Genomic DNA, 14,226 nt, shown 5'->3' on the forward strand with positions numbered 1-14,226 from the left:
TAACTTTAACTGGTGCTTGCATGATAATATGTAGGAGCATCAATGTAAGAAATACCCGTTTCGTTTAATAAAAATGCTAATATACAGCATACGATTTGTGAAAGTGACAAACGGGCTTCACAGTTATGTCAGGTGTGTTCATATGCTTATGGTGATGCGATTTCAGATCAATTGCTCCAGCCACTGAGGAGAAACGCTGTTTCAGACACTCAGACAGACATTCGCAAAATTATAGTATAGATATTGTATGTCATCTTGGCTTGGTTGTTGACTCTTACTCTTACCTGTACCTCTCCTGTGTTTGATTTTACTGCTATTGCTGCTATGACACCTGCATTTCCCTCAGTCATCAATATCAATAAAGGTTGATCTTATCTTGGGCTAGGTTATAAAAGGAGATGATGTTTATGTAATCATCACCATGAGAAATGACCAGCCAACAGCTCTATGTCGAGCACAGACACTAAGCTGTTGTAGTGGTCCAACAGATTATCAAAATGTTAGTTAAAGTGTTTTGATTATAAAATGTTTTAGAATAATCGTATTTTGGGCATGTCATTATAGGCAAAAAATAAAATAAAATCCTCGAGCTCACAATGCCTATGTCGCCGTGTTGTGAGCTCGTAGATCGACTATCTTATCCGTTTTCCTTTCAACAATATTGTGCAAGTGGTTAATCGATTCGTTGATACACAAAGGAAATTGCATAAAATGTGCAAGGAAGAAAAAAATTATTATCAGTCTTAAATCTGTTTGTGTACCATGTGTCCCCCAGGTGGGAGGCATTAAACCAGGCTGTTTCAAGATCGGCAACACGGGCGGCATGCTGGACAATATCCTGGCGTCCAAGCTGTACCGTCCCGGCAGCGTGGCGTACGTGTCCCGCTCCGGAGGCATGTCCAACGAGCTCAACAACATCATCTCACGCACCACCGACGGAGTCTACGAAGGCGTGGCCATCGGAGGCGATAGGTATGGATCTGATCCACTTATACTTTGTTGACTGGAGATCCCTCGGGGGTTTATACTAGCGCCCCCCCCCCCCCCCCCCCCCCCCACATTGGAAAAAATATATACATTTCCCGAAAAGTAATGGTTTTGGACATATAAGGATCCGCCCGACAGCGACTATATGCTAGCAGATGTATTGTGTCATGTGATTCCTCTCTAAGCTTGTCTGTTGGTTGTACCGAATACCAAAATGACAAGACTTGCCATCTCCGGTTTACTGCCCGTATCTATGAAGTAGTCGGGTGCCTTTTTAGGAGACGGGAAGCACTCTTGCAGGATCTAGTAGTATCCTACCATTAAACATTGGACGTTCGGTACCCACTTAGGAGACCGTTTGTAGGATTTGTGTACCATGTCACCTCTAGTGCCTTCAATATGGATTGGGATCTTCATAAATGAACCATCTTTGGTTGTACTCTGTAGGTATCCAGGCTCCACCTTCATGGACCACGTCATTCGCTACCAAGACACTCCAGGAGTGAAGATGATCATCGTGCTGGGAGAGGTAGGGATGAGGTTCCATCCTTAAGTCACCTGTAACCTCATGTGCATTTAGTTGACCTCACCATGTGAGATGATATTCTGTTTTGACTCTGTCATTGTGTTGGCATTCAGATTGGCGGCACGGAGGAGTACAAGATTTGCCAGGGGATCAAAGAGGGCACAATAACCAAACCTGTGGTCTGCTGGTGCATAGGAACCTGCGCCACCATGTTCACTTCTGAGGTAGGGGGATATGGCCTTTTCTCACAGCCATTTTCACTGATTAAAGCGTTGTTAATTGAGGGTGTGTTTTATTTATGTGTGAACTTGCCAGAGTGGATATCTCCTGTACAGTTAACTTGCCTGTGTTTAAATCACGTCTGAAAACTCACTCTTACTCCTTGGCACAGGAGCAAAGGCTGCTTTTTCCACGAGGCAATGTGTGTATATGTTGTCCTGTTTATTGTGTATTGTATTTTTGCTCTTGGTATTTTAGTATTTTTTGTCAGTGAGTGTACAGCACTTTGGTTCAACACTGTTGTTTTAAATGTGCTCTAAATTGGATTGGATAACCTCACGATGGCACACAAAAAAGTCTAAATGAAACACACCCTCAATTAATGTAATTACCTTTGGCTGCGTTTACCTGTGGACATTTTGAGTGTTAAAAATACAGGATTAAGATTTCTAGAACCTAACCTTGTCAAATGTGGCACGATGGCGCCATCTGTAGGTTCAGTTTGGCCACGCAGGTGCCTGTGCCAACCAGGCCTCTGAAACGGCAGTGGCCAAGAACCAAGCCCTGAGGGACGCCGGAGCCTATGTACCCAAGAGCTTTGACGAGCTGGGCGAAGTCATCAGGTGAGACATTTGGCATGCAGTCACATCACATGGTTTGGGCTGCAGCTGCATGTCGTCCTTGTCGGGTAGAAACATTCTATGCCCAAAACGTTTCTTCTGTGTAGTTATTATTTCCTGTTAAATATGAATGAAACCAGACTTCATATTGGTTAAACCTTTATAAAACCCGCAGACAGAATTTGCCACTCTCAACTTGGTGTCTGTCTTGGTTATATAATTACATTTTAAATATTGAAGTATTGAAAACGTTGGCTCCGCAAGCTCACATCCCAGTTCAGCTCACAACTCACTGTGATGCATTCTGAGCTTGTAGCTGAAACACAGTTTAAGTATAAAATTGGGCATTCATTTATGAAAAACATAAAAAGCTGAGATGCATGGTTTCTGCACGATAGTGACTACATACTGTCCTTGAGCGAGGCATGACATTGACACTGTACATGTGTGTTTGAACAGGACGGTGTATGATGAGCTGGTGGCCAATGGTACCATTGTTCCTGCTCAGGAAGTTCCTCCCCCAACAGTTCCAATGGACTACTCCTGGGCCAGGGTAAGACACCTACTGAGTGTTGGTCAGTAACAGGATTCTCTTGTCTCTATCTCGGGGACACTTAGATGGACAGACCGGGACATGAACCGGTGACCTTCAAATTACCAGATGGTTACCTCTCTACCAATTAAACTATGGCTGCTAATTTTGAGAAAACTGCTCCAAAAATTAAGGGAACACTTTGGTCCCTGATTAATTTTCTTTTGCAGTATTAGTCCAGTAAAAATAAAGCTGAGGTTGGACAAAAAAAATATTATTTAGTTTTTCAACTGATTCTGACAGGAAATTAGGTCTACTAGCCAGGATAAAAAAATCTACCATGATCTGCTCACTGCAAATACCCACAGTGGCCAAATCAAGTTGGGCTCCCATCGACTTTCTATACAGGAGGAAAATACCCAGAAAATAAATTGCTTTAAGTAGGATGTGAGGGGTCTAACTAGGGGTTTGTCATGATGCTGAATCCATTGCAAGCATTTGTTTTGCACAAAAACATTCATTGGCCCCATATAATGCCCACAAAACTGTGGAAAAGTGATGACTCATCACTTTTCATCACTAAACCATCATTTTCTGGGGGCCATTGTTAGCCCAAGGAATGTTTTTTGTGCAAAACAAATGCTTGCAATGGATTCAGCATCATGTCAAACCCCTAGTTAGACCCCTCACATCCTACTTAAAGCAGATTCTTTTTCTGGGTATTTTCCTCCTGTATAGAAAGTCGATGGGAGCCCAACTTGATTTGGCCACTATTTGCAGTGAGCAGATTATGGTAGATTTTTTATCCTGGCTAGTAGACCTAATTTCCTGTCAGAATCAGTTGAAAAACTAAATTATAAAATTTTGTCCAACCTGAGTGTATTCTTTCCCTATATTTACTAGACTATATATACACTTATACATATATTGGCATAAGTGTTAATATTGGCTTGTTGTCCATGCTCCCCAGGAACTGGGTCTGATCCGTAAGCCAGCGTCCTTCATGACCAGCATCTGTGACGAGCGAGGCCAGGAGCTCATCTACGCTGGCATGCCCATCACTGAGGTCTTCAAAGAGGAGATGGGCATCGGAGGAGTTCTGGGTCTGCTCTGGTTCCAGCGCAGGTGGGCAGCACTGGGCACACAAGCTACTGACCTGTCATACTAGCTAAGCTTCAGATGTAAACATTATCAAACTCATTGTCTTAAAGTTGTACCATGTAACTTTTTTTATAAAACAAATCTTAAAATTGTCCTAACTCTTAAATCGCTAAAGTTTTAGAACACCCACTCCTTTATTTTCAGCTTCTGAAGCCTTCTCTTTATATGTTTTCTATGATCCTGACCGGGGTCCGGTTTTCGCGCAAAAATTACGTCATCATACACTACCGGCCAATCACAGCGAGGGTTATACACTGCCGGCCAATCACAGCGCATCTTGAAGTGGGGTCGCTAGCTATCACAATAGGGCGGCCATATTTGTAGGCGCCTGTGTGTCTCTATCTATACTCGGGTGAAACACTCCGTTTCTCCGGAATGCCTGAACGCACAGGAACCAGGGACCCCTCTAAAGATAGATCTCGGCGAGGTGGAGGCAGACGCGGGGGTGACGCGGGGGTGTGAGGCCCGGTCCGCGGCGAAAGACGCGGACGCTACTGACCACTAGTTGAGCAACTTACACAGTATAGCTTTAAGATTTGACATGGATCAGATGGTGGCGTGATCCAGCCATTCTGTGACGGGCTGGATCACGCCACTGGAGAGGCGAGACATTGATACGGAACAGACTGTCACACAAGCCACAAGCTACCTACAGAATCTGAGACGCATCGGAAATGGTGCACAACAAAGATATGGTCAACTTTATTGAGCTTTATTGTGTGTGAATTGGGCTGTTTTAACAGCACGTAACCAGACACCTAGAAGAATATAATAGAAGAGATGTATAACAAAAATACAAATGCCTATAATTGAAGTTTACTGTTTTCTATGGTGAATGTTCTGATAGTAGTGACACTATGGTTCACGTGTTCTAGTCTGAAACTTGAACTTGCAAGTTAAGAAATCAAGTCTGAACACTCAGAAAAAACAAGAACACACTGATCCAGTGCTGTTCTATTCTTTCAAATTTGCAAATTTTCTCCAGAGGACAGAAGTGAGGTAGACTAGGAGCTCTCAAACCTTTTCTTTTCCAGGACGCCCTGTTTGGTATGTGTGTGCATACCAAACCAGAGTTTCAGGGGTAACACCAACTATCCCCTGATCCCACTTTGAGAACCACTCATATAGACTGTCCCAGGCCAGCCAACAGACGATAGTAAAAAATGTGTTCATTTCCAGGTTGCCTAAATACGCCTGCCAGTTCATTGAGATGTGTCTTATGGTGACTGCCGACCACGGGCCGGCTGTCTCTGGGGCTCACAACACAATCGTCTGCGCCCGCGCTGGCAAGGACCTCATCTCCAGCCTCACCTCAGGCCTGCTCACTATCGTAAGTGTCACACACATACAGACACACACACACACACACACACACACTAGGGATGCGTGTTTGGAGTAGGGTGGTAGTGGTGATGTCGGTGGTTGAAAGAGCAGCGTGCAGCACTCGGGTGGTGCAAGGGTAAAGTCCCTGCCCAGTGCCCACCACGGCAACGTCTATCGGTTAAAATTCACCGTGGTGCATCCAGCTTGCCTATAGTATAGACCAAGGGTCTTCAACAGGGGGTCCGGGACCCCAAGGGGGTCCTCAGAGTTACTACAGGGGGGCCGCCAAATCTTTGTGATTTAAATTAACAACTTGAACCCTTGCATCCCTATTCTGAGGAGAACTTTAGCCAAAAAATGCAGATCTACTAGCTCTTAACGCCTCGCAGTGCGAGGCGTTGAGAGCCTCTTCTATTTTCTGCAGATATGTTTGGTGTAGAGGTGAAAAAGAGCAGACTAAGTACAGAGTGTAAGGTCAAGTTTATTAGGTAATGAAGGCTCAAGTGGTTAAATACCTGAAAACACAAAAACAATCTTATGGGTTGGGGTAGTGCCTGTCAGTGGGGAACATTGATCGGATGGAGGTGCTCTGTACTATCGGTGGGGGCTCCTCACTGGCAGGTGAGCCAGTAGAGTACAATAGCAGTGCGAGGAATTCATTGGCATACTGACTAAATTGGGCGTAAAACAATATAATTGCTTGCTGTGATTTAAAAAGAAATGAAAAAGGATTGGGCTTCCCATCTTTGAATGAAACACTTCTTGTACAATAGAACTAATTCATTTAAAACAACTCTTGCTAACACTCTAGTTGGTAAGACACAGAATTGCTCATGTTGTCTCACAATAAAGGAGCTCCTTTTTGTTTCCTGGTTTCAGGGGGATCGTTTCGGCGGCGCTCTAGACGCAGCAGCCAAGCAGTTCAGTAAGGCGTTTGACAGCGGCATGCTGCCAATGGAGTTCGTCAACAAGATGAAAAAAGACGGCAAGCTTATTATGGGCATCGGTCACAGGGTCAAGTCGGTAAGTGTGAATCAATGTACACTAATTGAAATGAAAGATGCAGTATGTTCGTGCAAGTGTTGTCCAAAATGCAACGTCATGGTTGTGGACCAGTAAACCAAGAGGCAGACTAGTTTTTCCTTATAGATTGATGGATTTGATTATTTGGTCAAAAAGGAGCTTGGAGAAGTACTAAAAGATTAAGGTACTGTATGTTTTGTTTCCTGTGGTTCCGGCCTAATGTGTGGTGGCGTTGTGTTTTCAGATCAACAACCCTGACATGCGAGTGCAGATTCTTAAGGACTTTGTGAGGCAGCATTTCCCTGCCACCCATCTGTTAGACTACGCTCTGGATGTGGAGAAGATCACCACCTCCAAGGTACTGTATCCTCGAGGACGTTAGCCGATCTGCTCTTGTGAGCTTGTAGATTTCCTATTTTCATTTGGCAAAACACTGGACCTAAAGGTTTGGTGTGGGGGTCTATAGTTCTGAAATCGGTCTGTCCTCCTGTCCGTCTGAGATCTTGTCTGATGCACATGTCCTATACAGTGATTCCTAGTCTACCAGTATGTTCAAGTGCTTCCACCTAACATTCTGTCCATTGGAAGTGCAGAAAAGGTTTGGTCGAAAATAAAGCGAATATCCCGCCTCCCACTTCCGAAACGGAAGTGGGTCCCTCCTTGTCACTTAAATAAGTCCTACTGTAAATGTAATTAATCGATACGTCCCAGTGCTTTAGGTGCTTGAAGGGATAAACATTTATAGGTGCCGGTTTACCAGTATCTTTTAACTGGTACCCAAACTGTGCTGTGAGACAAGTCCTGGTGTTCCTTTGTGTCAACCACACATTATTTCAACATATACAAAAGGTTATGACTTTATTTGATTTACCCCGTTTCTTTCCAGAAACCCAATCTGATCCTCAACGTAGATGGTTTTATCGGTGTGGCGTTTGTGGACCTACTCAGAACATGTGGTGGCTTCACGCGGTAAGAACACTGAATTCAGCCCTGTGATGACGAGGTGCAGATGTATGGGGTCATCAAGCACAATCTCAGCATGGCAAAGCTTTTAGAATTTATAGTCAGGAATCTCAGGATTACCGGTATATGGCAATATTGGGGAAATTTTAACTGACATTTGTTACTTGTATTTTAGTCACCCAGTTTAGTTAAATTTGCTTATTTCATCTGACATCTTTAATCTAATATTTGTGGTCACTGGACAACATTTACCTTTAAACAGATCTAGTGTTTGTGTCATAAGGCCAGATGTTTTTGCTTTGATGTCTGATGTGATCTTATTGTTTTTGTTACATTTTGGAAGTTCTCAGAGGCCAGTATCATATTTTGCTTGATATCTTTCCCCAAATCAGGTACTGTTTTTCTTGGATGAATGATCAAATTATATATTTTTTCTCCAGGGATGAGGCAGATGAATTTGTGGAGATTGGTGCACTGAATGGGATCTTCGTCCTGGGCCGGAGTATGGGCTTTATTGGTGAGTGTAAATCATTGGAGGTCCCTACCTGACTTTTTAATGCCTCTAAAATGACAAATTAAACATTGGCCAAATTGTCAAATATTAGAGGCAGAAATTGTGAAAATGGACGTTCTACATGCTCACAACGCCTTGCAACGCGAGGCGTTGTGAGCATGTAGATCTGCTATTTTCACAATAGAACCGTGTTAGACAAAATGTAATGCCTCAACTCTTAGTGCTCGTCAGGGTGGGGGGATCCCCATGTTAAAATATGATTATTTTGGGGGTCGCGGCCGGAAAAGATTGAGAACCAGTGATGTAATGAACCAACCAGAACCAGCAGTCCCCCCACACCCCCTCACACACACATCCCCTTTTGATGGAATTTTGAAAATGTTGAGAACCACTGATCTAAGGTGTGTTTCCCTGCACCAGGCCACTACCTGGACCAGAAGAGGCTGAAGCAGGGATTGTACCGCCACCCCTGGGATGACATCTCCTACGTGCTTCCTGAGCACATGTCTCAGTGATGATGGTGCCCTCGTGTGGTGTGAAACGTCCCTCCACAACATGGTACCACCGCCCAAGAAATGCAAGGCTGCTGCTGCGGTAGCCTGCCACTCAGCAGCACCTGCTTTTGGGAAAAACTGTGCCCGGATTGATCCTGGAAAGATTCTGGAAATACATTTTTTTTTTTTTTTTTTTTTCATCCAGATAAGCCTACGTAGAAAGGGAGGGAGCACTGGTTTTTATGAGGGGGGAAGGGGGAACCCGTTGTTTTTAGATTTTGTTTTTTCAAAGACTATTTAAATAGACAAATTGAAGATGTAACTTATTACGTTGTGAACAAAGAACCAAATCAATGCAAACTGCGAGTATGGCAGCATGGAGTTGAATTGGTACTTATGGGAAGCAGGATGCACAACCGATCTCTTATTCTTATTTCTACTTCCATCGTACTGTGGCATCGCTTGCCGCAAATGGCCGATCTACAATCTCGCAAAGCGCCGCAACGGCAATGCCTTGTGAGCTTGTAGATCTTCTATTTTCACACACTTGGTATGAGGTTAGAATTGGCTGGCACAGCTTTTTACCACGACCCCTGCGTTGTGGAATTTAATTACTTAGCCTGAGGTAGTAGTCGCTTTGTGGCGAGGATTTCTGCTCCTGTTCCAAGCACAGCAATACTGTAAATTGTCGCTTCTTTTTTTAATAACATTTTTGCAAACGGTAACCATTAGTTTACTTACGTATGGGCGTTTGGCCTGTTCTGGGTCCTCTAGGACAGAGGTTCTCAAACGTTTTCATGTCAAGGACCCCCAAATTAATATGTATGTGGTCGATGAGGACCACCATCTGAAAATATTGTTGTGCCAGGGATTCCCCATACAAGATTTGTGTTTTTAAAATGTTAATCATTTTAGTTTTACTTAATCGTCATTCTTATACATTCTCTCATTGGGCTGTTCTCTCCCCACGTACAGTACAGATTATATTTAGTACTGATTTCTACCACTAAACAACAACGTTCTCTTGGCACAATATATTTTCAAATGGGGTTTCCGTGGCCTAAAATGTATCCATTTTTTGCGGTCCTCCTTGGCATGAAAACGTTTCAGAACCACTGCTCTAGAAAGTGTGTTTGGGTATACTTTGAGCTGAGGCCCACTTGGTATTTGCACCTTAATATAACACTAGTGCACTAGAGCTAATTTTAATCTGTCAAGTTGCTTCTCTAAACAATGTCCCTTTCAAAAGGAAAAAAAAGAGGTCTGGTGGTCTACGAGCTCCACGAGACAAACCAAAGTGTGTTTTTGGGGGGATTTATTAACTTTCTCTACGTAACTGATTTGACGAGATGGTCACTTGGTAGAAATTATCCAAATGCCATCGGTTTGATAAGGGTACACTTACACTAAAATGTAAGAATTGGGATATAACTGTTCTTTATTTTAAATGTTTCTCCTCACTGTGGCCCTCAGGTCTTTCACACTATAATTGATATTTTAAGTACAATTTAGACTGACTTGTTTTTGTTTGTTTTTTGGTCAAAAGGGGGTTAAATGGTTAAAATGCTTTATCAATGTGCCCTGTGAGTCTTAACCGCACCTTTTTATTGCGAGGGGACCATGACGGCAGTTTATTTTATTCGGAGAATGAAGTAACGTTCTTGCACGTATACGGCTCTACATGTCTGATATTCTGTAAACCACCTCTTTCTGTTAGGACTTGACCTCACCTCAACAAGCTTTGTTACTGTCCAGTGTATGGCCTGCTATGTTTGTCCCTTGTTTTGCTGTTTTTATTTAACTGTGAAATAAATGCTTTGTTTTCCTTGTTTTTTTTTATATATGCTGTTATATAGTAGCACAATAAAGAACCTCTTGTTAAACCGTTCATTCAGAATATTTTCTTTACACTCAGAATATTGTTACATTGGTTTCTCTTATGTGTTGTGTGGTATAAGCCTGATTTAGTTGGTTGTAACTTGCATGTCTTACAACTAGGTATGAATCTGCCTTACGTTGTGTGTTTGTCCTTCAGAAGTGAACAGTACGTTGTATTACTGTCTGGGAAGATGAATGTTGTAACGGATTGCGCGACTTATAAACTATGTAAATGCCTAAAACTTGACAAGACAAACATCCCCACCAATTAAGATATGAGGTAAATTAGAAGCAGAGGGTCTGAACAAAGAGCTTTGTCCAACTATGGAAGCCCATTAAAAGAAAACATGACAACTTAGTCTTGATCACCAAACATGTTAAGTCAATATAATAAGTTCTCAGAATATGGACGCTGGGGTTCAAGTGGTTAATATAAAAAAAGGAGGATTTTCTTTTTCCTTCTATCACACAAAGATTTGGAGGACCCCCTGTAGTAACTCTGAGGACCCCCTAGGGGTCCCAGACCCCCTGTTGAAGACCCTTGGGTTAGTGTCTTCCATGGTGTGTAATATATGTGTGTAAAATTGTAAAACATTTAGATAGGCTACAGACATATCCAAACTCCAAATACATTGATCCCAAAGGGAAAAGGTGTTGAGTCATAGCAACACGGTTGAAACACAGCTGAGGGACTACATGTAAGAGTCAAGAACCACACCAAGATTGATGGACTGTTATATGGAATTATTGATTTGACAATCATTTATTAGGTATTGAGCGAAGACCAAATTAAGACAGATTAGACGGACGGACGGATAAATAAGTAGTTTGAGCTTATCTGGGCACTAAATATCAAATATATGCAATGGGTCTCTGGATGAAAGTACTGTAAGTAGCCCATAAATGCATATGTACTGTATGTAAGCTACTGTCTATCAACAGTAATTATACGAATAGATACGTCTACTCTAAGGAACAATTTATGAATGAATATTATAGGATAGTCTATCAATAATGAATGTGTGATATGCTGTATACAGTCTTATCAACAATGAATATAATGTATTTGTATGTATTGTCTATCAACGATGAGTTGTCTACCAGTTCTTATGAGTGCTTATAACTATGGTCTTATAAGCAGATTACAATACATTTGTACCTCATACGTCAATATAAAATGCATTATAATGTATTCAAAGTAGTAGTAGTTTACTTTAGTTTATTTTTTGGTCATTTGTATAGTACAACGCGTTTTCCTTCATTTCATTCAATCATTTCATTCACATAAACAGACCCAAAAAAAGGCGTAAGCTGAAGCTAAAAGCTTATTGTGCTTACCCTTTGTGCCATTGAGTTGTTTTACACTAGAGGAAAATATAATGACAGCAAACAAACTATGCATTATTATTTAATGTATGAATGAGTTCCCATTAAATTAAATGAAAACTAGGCTTTACAAAACAAAACTAAAACGAACTTAAAGGAGTAGTTCACCCCCAAAATGTTTTTTTTCCTATTGATTGCTCATGCCATGGAGACTTGAGTTAAGAATGCGACAAATACAAAAAGATATTACTGAACTCGAGTCTCCATGGCGTGAGCAATCAATAGAAAAAATGACATTTTGGGGGTGAACTACTCCTTTAAGTCATAGAGAAAATGTCCTTTGTTTTAGTCTTTGTCAGTAATCTTCAAAGTAGATTTAGCAATCTTCTGACATTGTTCAATCCATATTAATACTGTATTAAAAGAAAATGTAACTAACACTAAAACTATTCAACATTAAACTAAAACTAACCGCTTTAAAAACGAATTGCAAACGCGGAAAAGCGAAATAACGATAAAATCGAATGAAAAAATGCAAAACTATACTAACCTTGCTGTAGTCATGAGAGATAAAACCAACCTCCGATCTACTTTTTGAGGTCACACAACTCAGCAGTGTCTCCATGAAGTGAATAAAACCTAAATCCGGTATAGAGGGTCTGCGTGAACTTGGCCTGCACTTTGTGGATGAGAGTCATGGTGTCGGACACGTTGTAGAAGGACAGCGTACCTGCACTGTGATCCAGATACACTCCTACTCTGGATGACACCGGAACTGAAATCTTAGTGACACTCTCTCTGTGTATGAATTCATAACCTTCCTTGAAACACCGTAAGGACCAAGATTTATCGTTGAATCCAAATGAGCTTTCAATGGACAGATCAACATTTCTTCTGCTGATATCTTTATACGCGACTGCTATATCAACAGCGTATCCCTTCCACTCGACCTCCCAGTAACAGCGTCCGGTCAGACCCTCTCTGCTCAGAACCTGGGCGTTCCCTCTTCCGCCGGAGAACCTCTCGGAGTGATAATGGTGCATCTGTCGTTCGTTCATACTTATCACTTTCCTGCTCTCTTTAGTCAGAGACAGGTATTGATTCGCCGTGTTTATATCCAGCGTGACTGGACATGAATACTGCAAGAACTCGGCTCTGGTCTTAGGTTCTGGAGGTTTCGACAGTAAACCATCCGCTCTGTTCATCTTCGTTGAGACCTTTGTCCCTTCTTCTTTAAGAATGTCCTCTAGTTTGTCCCTCAGCTTTGACACGGCCACAATCACGTCTTCAAAGTAGCTCAGAGGACAGACATTGCTGGCGACTGGGTGTGAATATTCACCGATCTTGGAGAGGGAGGTGTAACGGTGTAAGAATTGGATGTGATCCTCTGTGTGTGACAGCTGCTCCAGCTCGGCGTGTCTCCTCCTCAGTTCAGCGACCTCCTGCTCCACGCGCCTCCTCCGTTCCTCGGCGCACCTCGCGTCGCGTTTCTGCTGTTCACTGATCATCTCCCTCACATCGGATCGTCTCCTCTCGATGGAGGTGATGAGCTCGGTGAAGATGGTGTCGCTGTCCTCCGCCGCTCTGTCGGCGGACTTATTGATGGACTCCAGCTCCTGGTGAAGCACCTTCACGTCTTTCTCTCTCTCCTGGATCCTCTGATGGAGGCTGTGCTGACTCGTCTCGAGCTCTTTCTGTCTCTCGGTCCTCTCTGCCGCGGCCGAGGTCATGTCGTGGCCTTTGTGTTCTTCCATGGAGCACAGATAACAGATGCACTGCTGGTCGGTCCGGCAGAAAACCTTCCTCACCTCGTCGTGACGGGAGCAGATGTTCTCCTGGAGCTTGCTGGAGGATTTGACCAGCTTGTGTTTCTTGAAGGCCGGGGATCGATAGTGAGGCTGGAGGTGAGTGTCACAGTAAGAGACCAGACACTGAAGACAGGTCTTCACGGCTTTCAGTTTCCTCCCGGTGCAGAAGTCGCAGGCCACGTCTCCGGGCCCGGCGTAGCCGTGGTCGGGAAGCACCGGCTTGAGGTCCGTCTCCTTCAGTCTGTCCACCACCTCGGCCAGCATGTTGTTTTTCTTCAAGACGGGCCTTGGGATGAACATCTGTCGGCACTGTGGACAGCTGAACCTCCCCCTTTGGACATCCTGGTTCCAGTACCCGTCGATGCACCTGCTGCAGTAGTTGTGTCCACAGGGAACGGTCACTGGGTCCTTCAGCAGATGGAGACAGATGGAACAGCAGAACTGTTCATGGTCCAGCTGGACTCCTTGCTGTGTCATTTTGCAGCTGACTGGACTGACTGTGTTCTGTGACTGAGGAGTTGAGCTTTGATTTCATTCCCTCAGAGGTCACGTGACATGGGATCGGTTGTGTGTGTGTGTGTGTGTGTGTGTGTGTGTGTGTGTGTGAGAGAGAGAGAGAGAGAGAGAGAGAGAGAGAGAGAGAGAGAGAGAGAGAGAGAGAGAGAGCGAGGATAAGAGTTTAAAGAGACAGTGTCCAGTGTCTGTGTGGCATTCATTCCCTCTTGAAATATGACTCAGCAGCAGTCTTTCTCTTACGTTGAATTTATTAGAACAAAAGTCCAATTAAAATGGACATGGTCAAATAAGAGACACTGGATCTCCTGCTTTCTCTCTGTCTGTCTGTCTGTCTCT

The 14,226-nt window shown here is 43.2% G+C and overlaps 2 protein-coding genes across 4 annotated transcripts in view; one reads left to right on the forward strand and one right to left on the reverse strand.

Annotated features, from left to right (window-relative positions):
* The window catches only part of LOC308303436 (ATP-citrate synthase), a 37,965-nt gene extending 27,726 nt beyond the window's left edge, over nucleotides 1–10,239 (forward strand). For all 3 annotated transcript variants that reach the window (XM_080747799.1, XM_080747800.1, XM_080747801.1), the window contains 12 exons: nucleotides 776–972; nucleotides 1,435–1,516; nucleotides 1,627–1,737; nucleotides 2,228–2,355; nucleotides 2,812–2,905; nucleotides 3,855–4,009; nucleotides 5,225–5,375; nucleotides 6,248–6,391; nucleotides 6,636–6,749; nucleotides 7,278–7,360; nucleotides 7,795–7,871; nucleotides 8,289–10,239. In XM_080747799.1, the coding sequence (XP_080603925.1) occupies nucleotides 776–972; nucleotides 1,435–1,516; nucleotides 1,627–1,737; nucleotides 2,228–2,355; nucleotides 2,812–2,905; nucleotides 3,855–4,009; nucleotides 5,225–5,375; nucleotides 6,248–6,391; nucleotides 6,636–6,749; nucleotides 7,278–7,360; nucleotides 7,795–7,871; nucleotides 8,289–8,383 (1,431 nt within the window). In that variant the 3' untranslated portion in view covers nucleotides 8,384–10,239. The remainder of the gene's footprint in view (nucleotides 1–775; nucleotides 973–1,434; nucleotides 1,517–1,626; nucleotides 1,738–2,227; nucleotides 2,356–2,811; nucleotides 2,906–3,854; nucleotides 4,010–5,224; nucleotides 5,376–6,247; nucleotides 6,392–6,635; nucleotides 6,750–7,277; nucleotides 7,361–7,794; nucleotides 7,872–8,288) is intronic.
* A 1,914-nt stretch (nucleotides 10,240–12,153) lies between these two features.
* On the reverse strand, nucleotides 12,154–13,851 carry LOC308302923 (tripartite motif-containing protein 16-like; the record flags this gene model as incomplete). The annotated part of the gene is made up of 1 exon (XM_080747241.1): nucleotides 12,154–13,851. One exon carries the CDS (start codon nucleotides 13,849–13,851, stop codon nucleotides 12,154–12,156), a length of 1,698 nt encoding a protein of 565 aa, XP_080603367.1.
* Nucleotides 13,852–14,226: the final 375 nt, after the last annotated feature.

The sequence above is a fragment of the Nannobrachium achirus genome (genome assembly GCF_963921795.1).
Source record: "Nannobrachium achirus genome assembly, chromosome: 18".
Lineage (NCBI taxonomy): Eukaryota > Metazoa > Chordata > Actinopteri > Myctophiformes > Myctophidae > Nannobrachium > Nannobrachium achirus.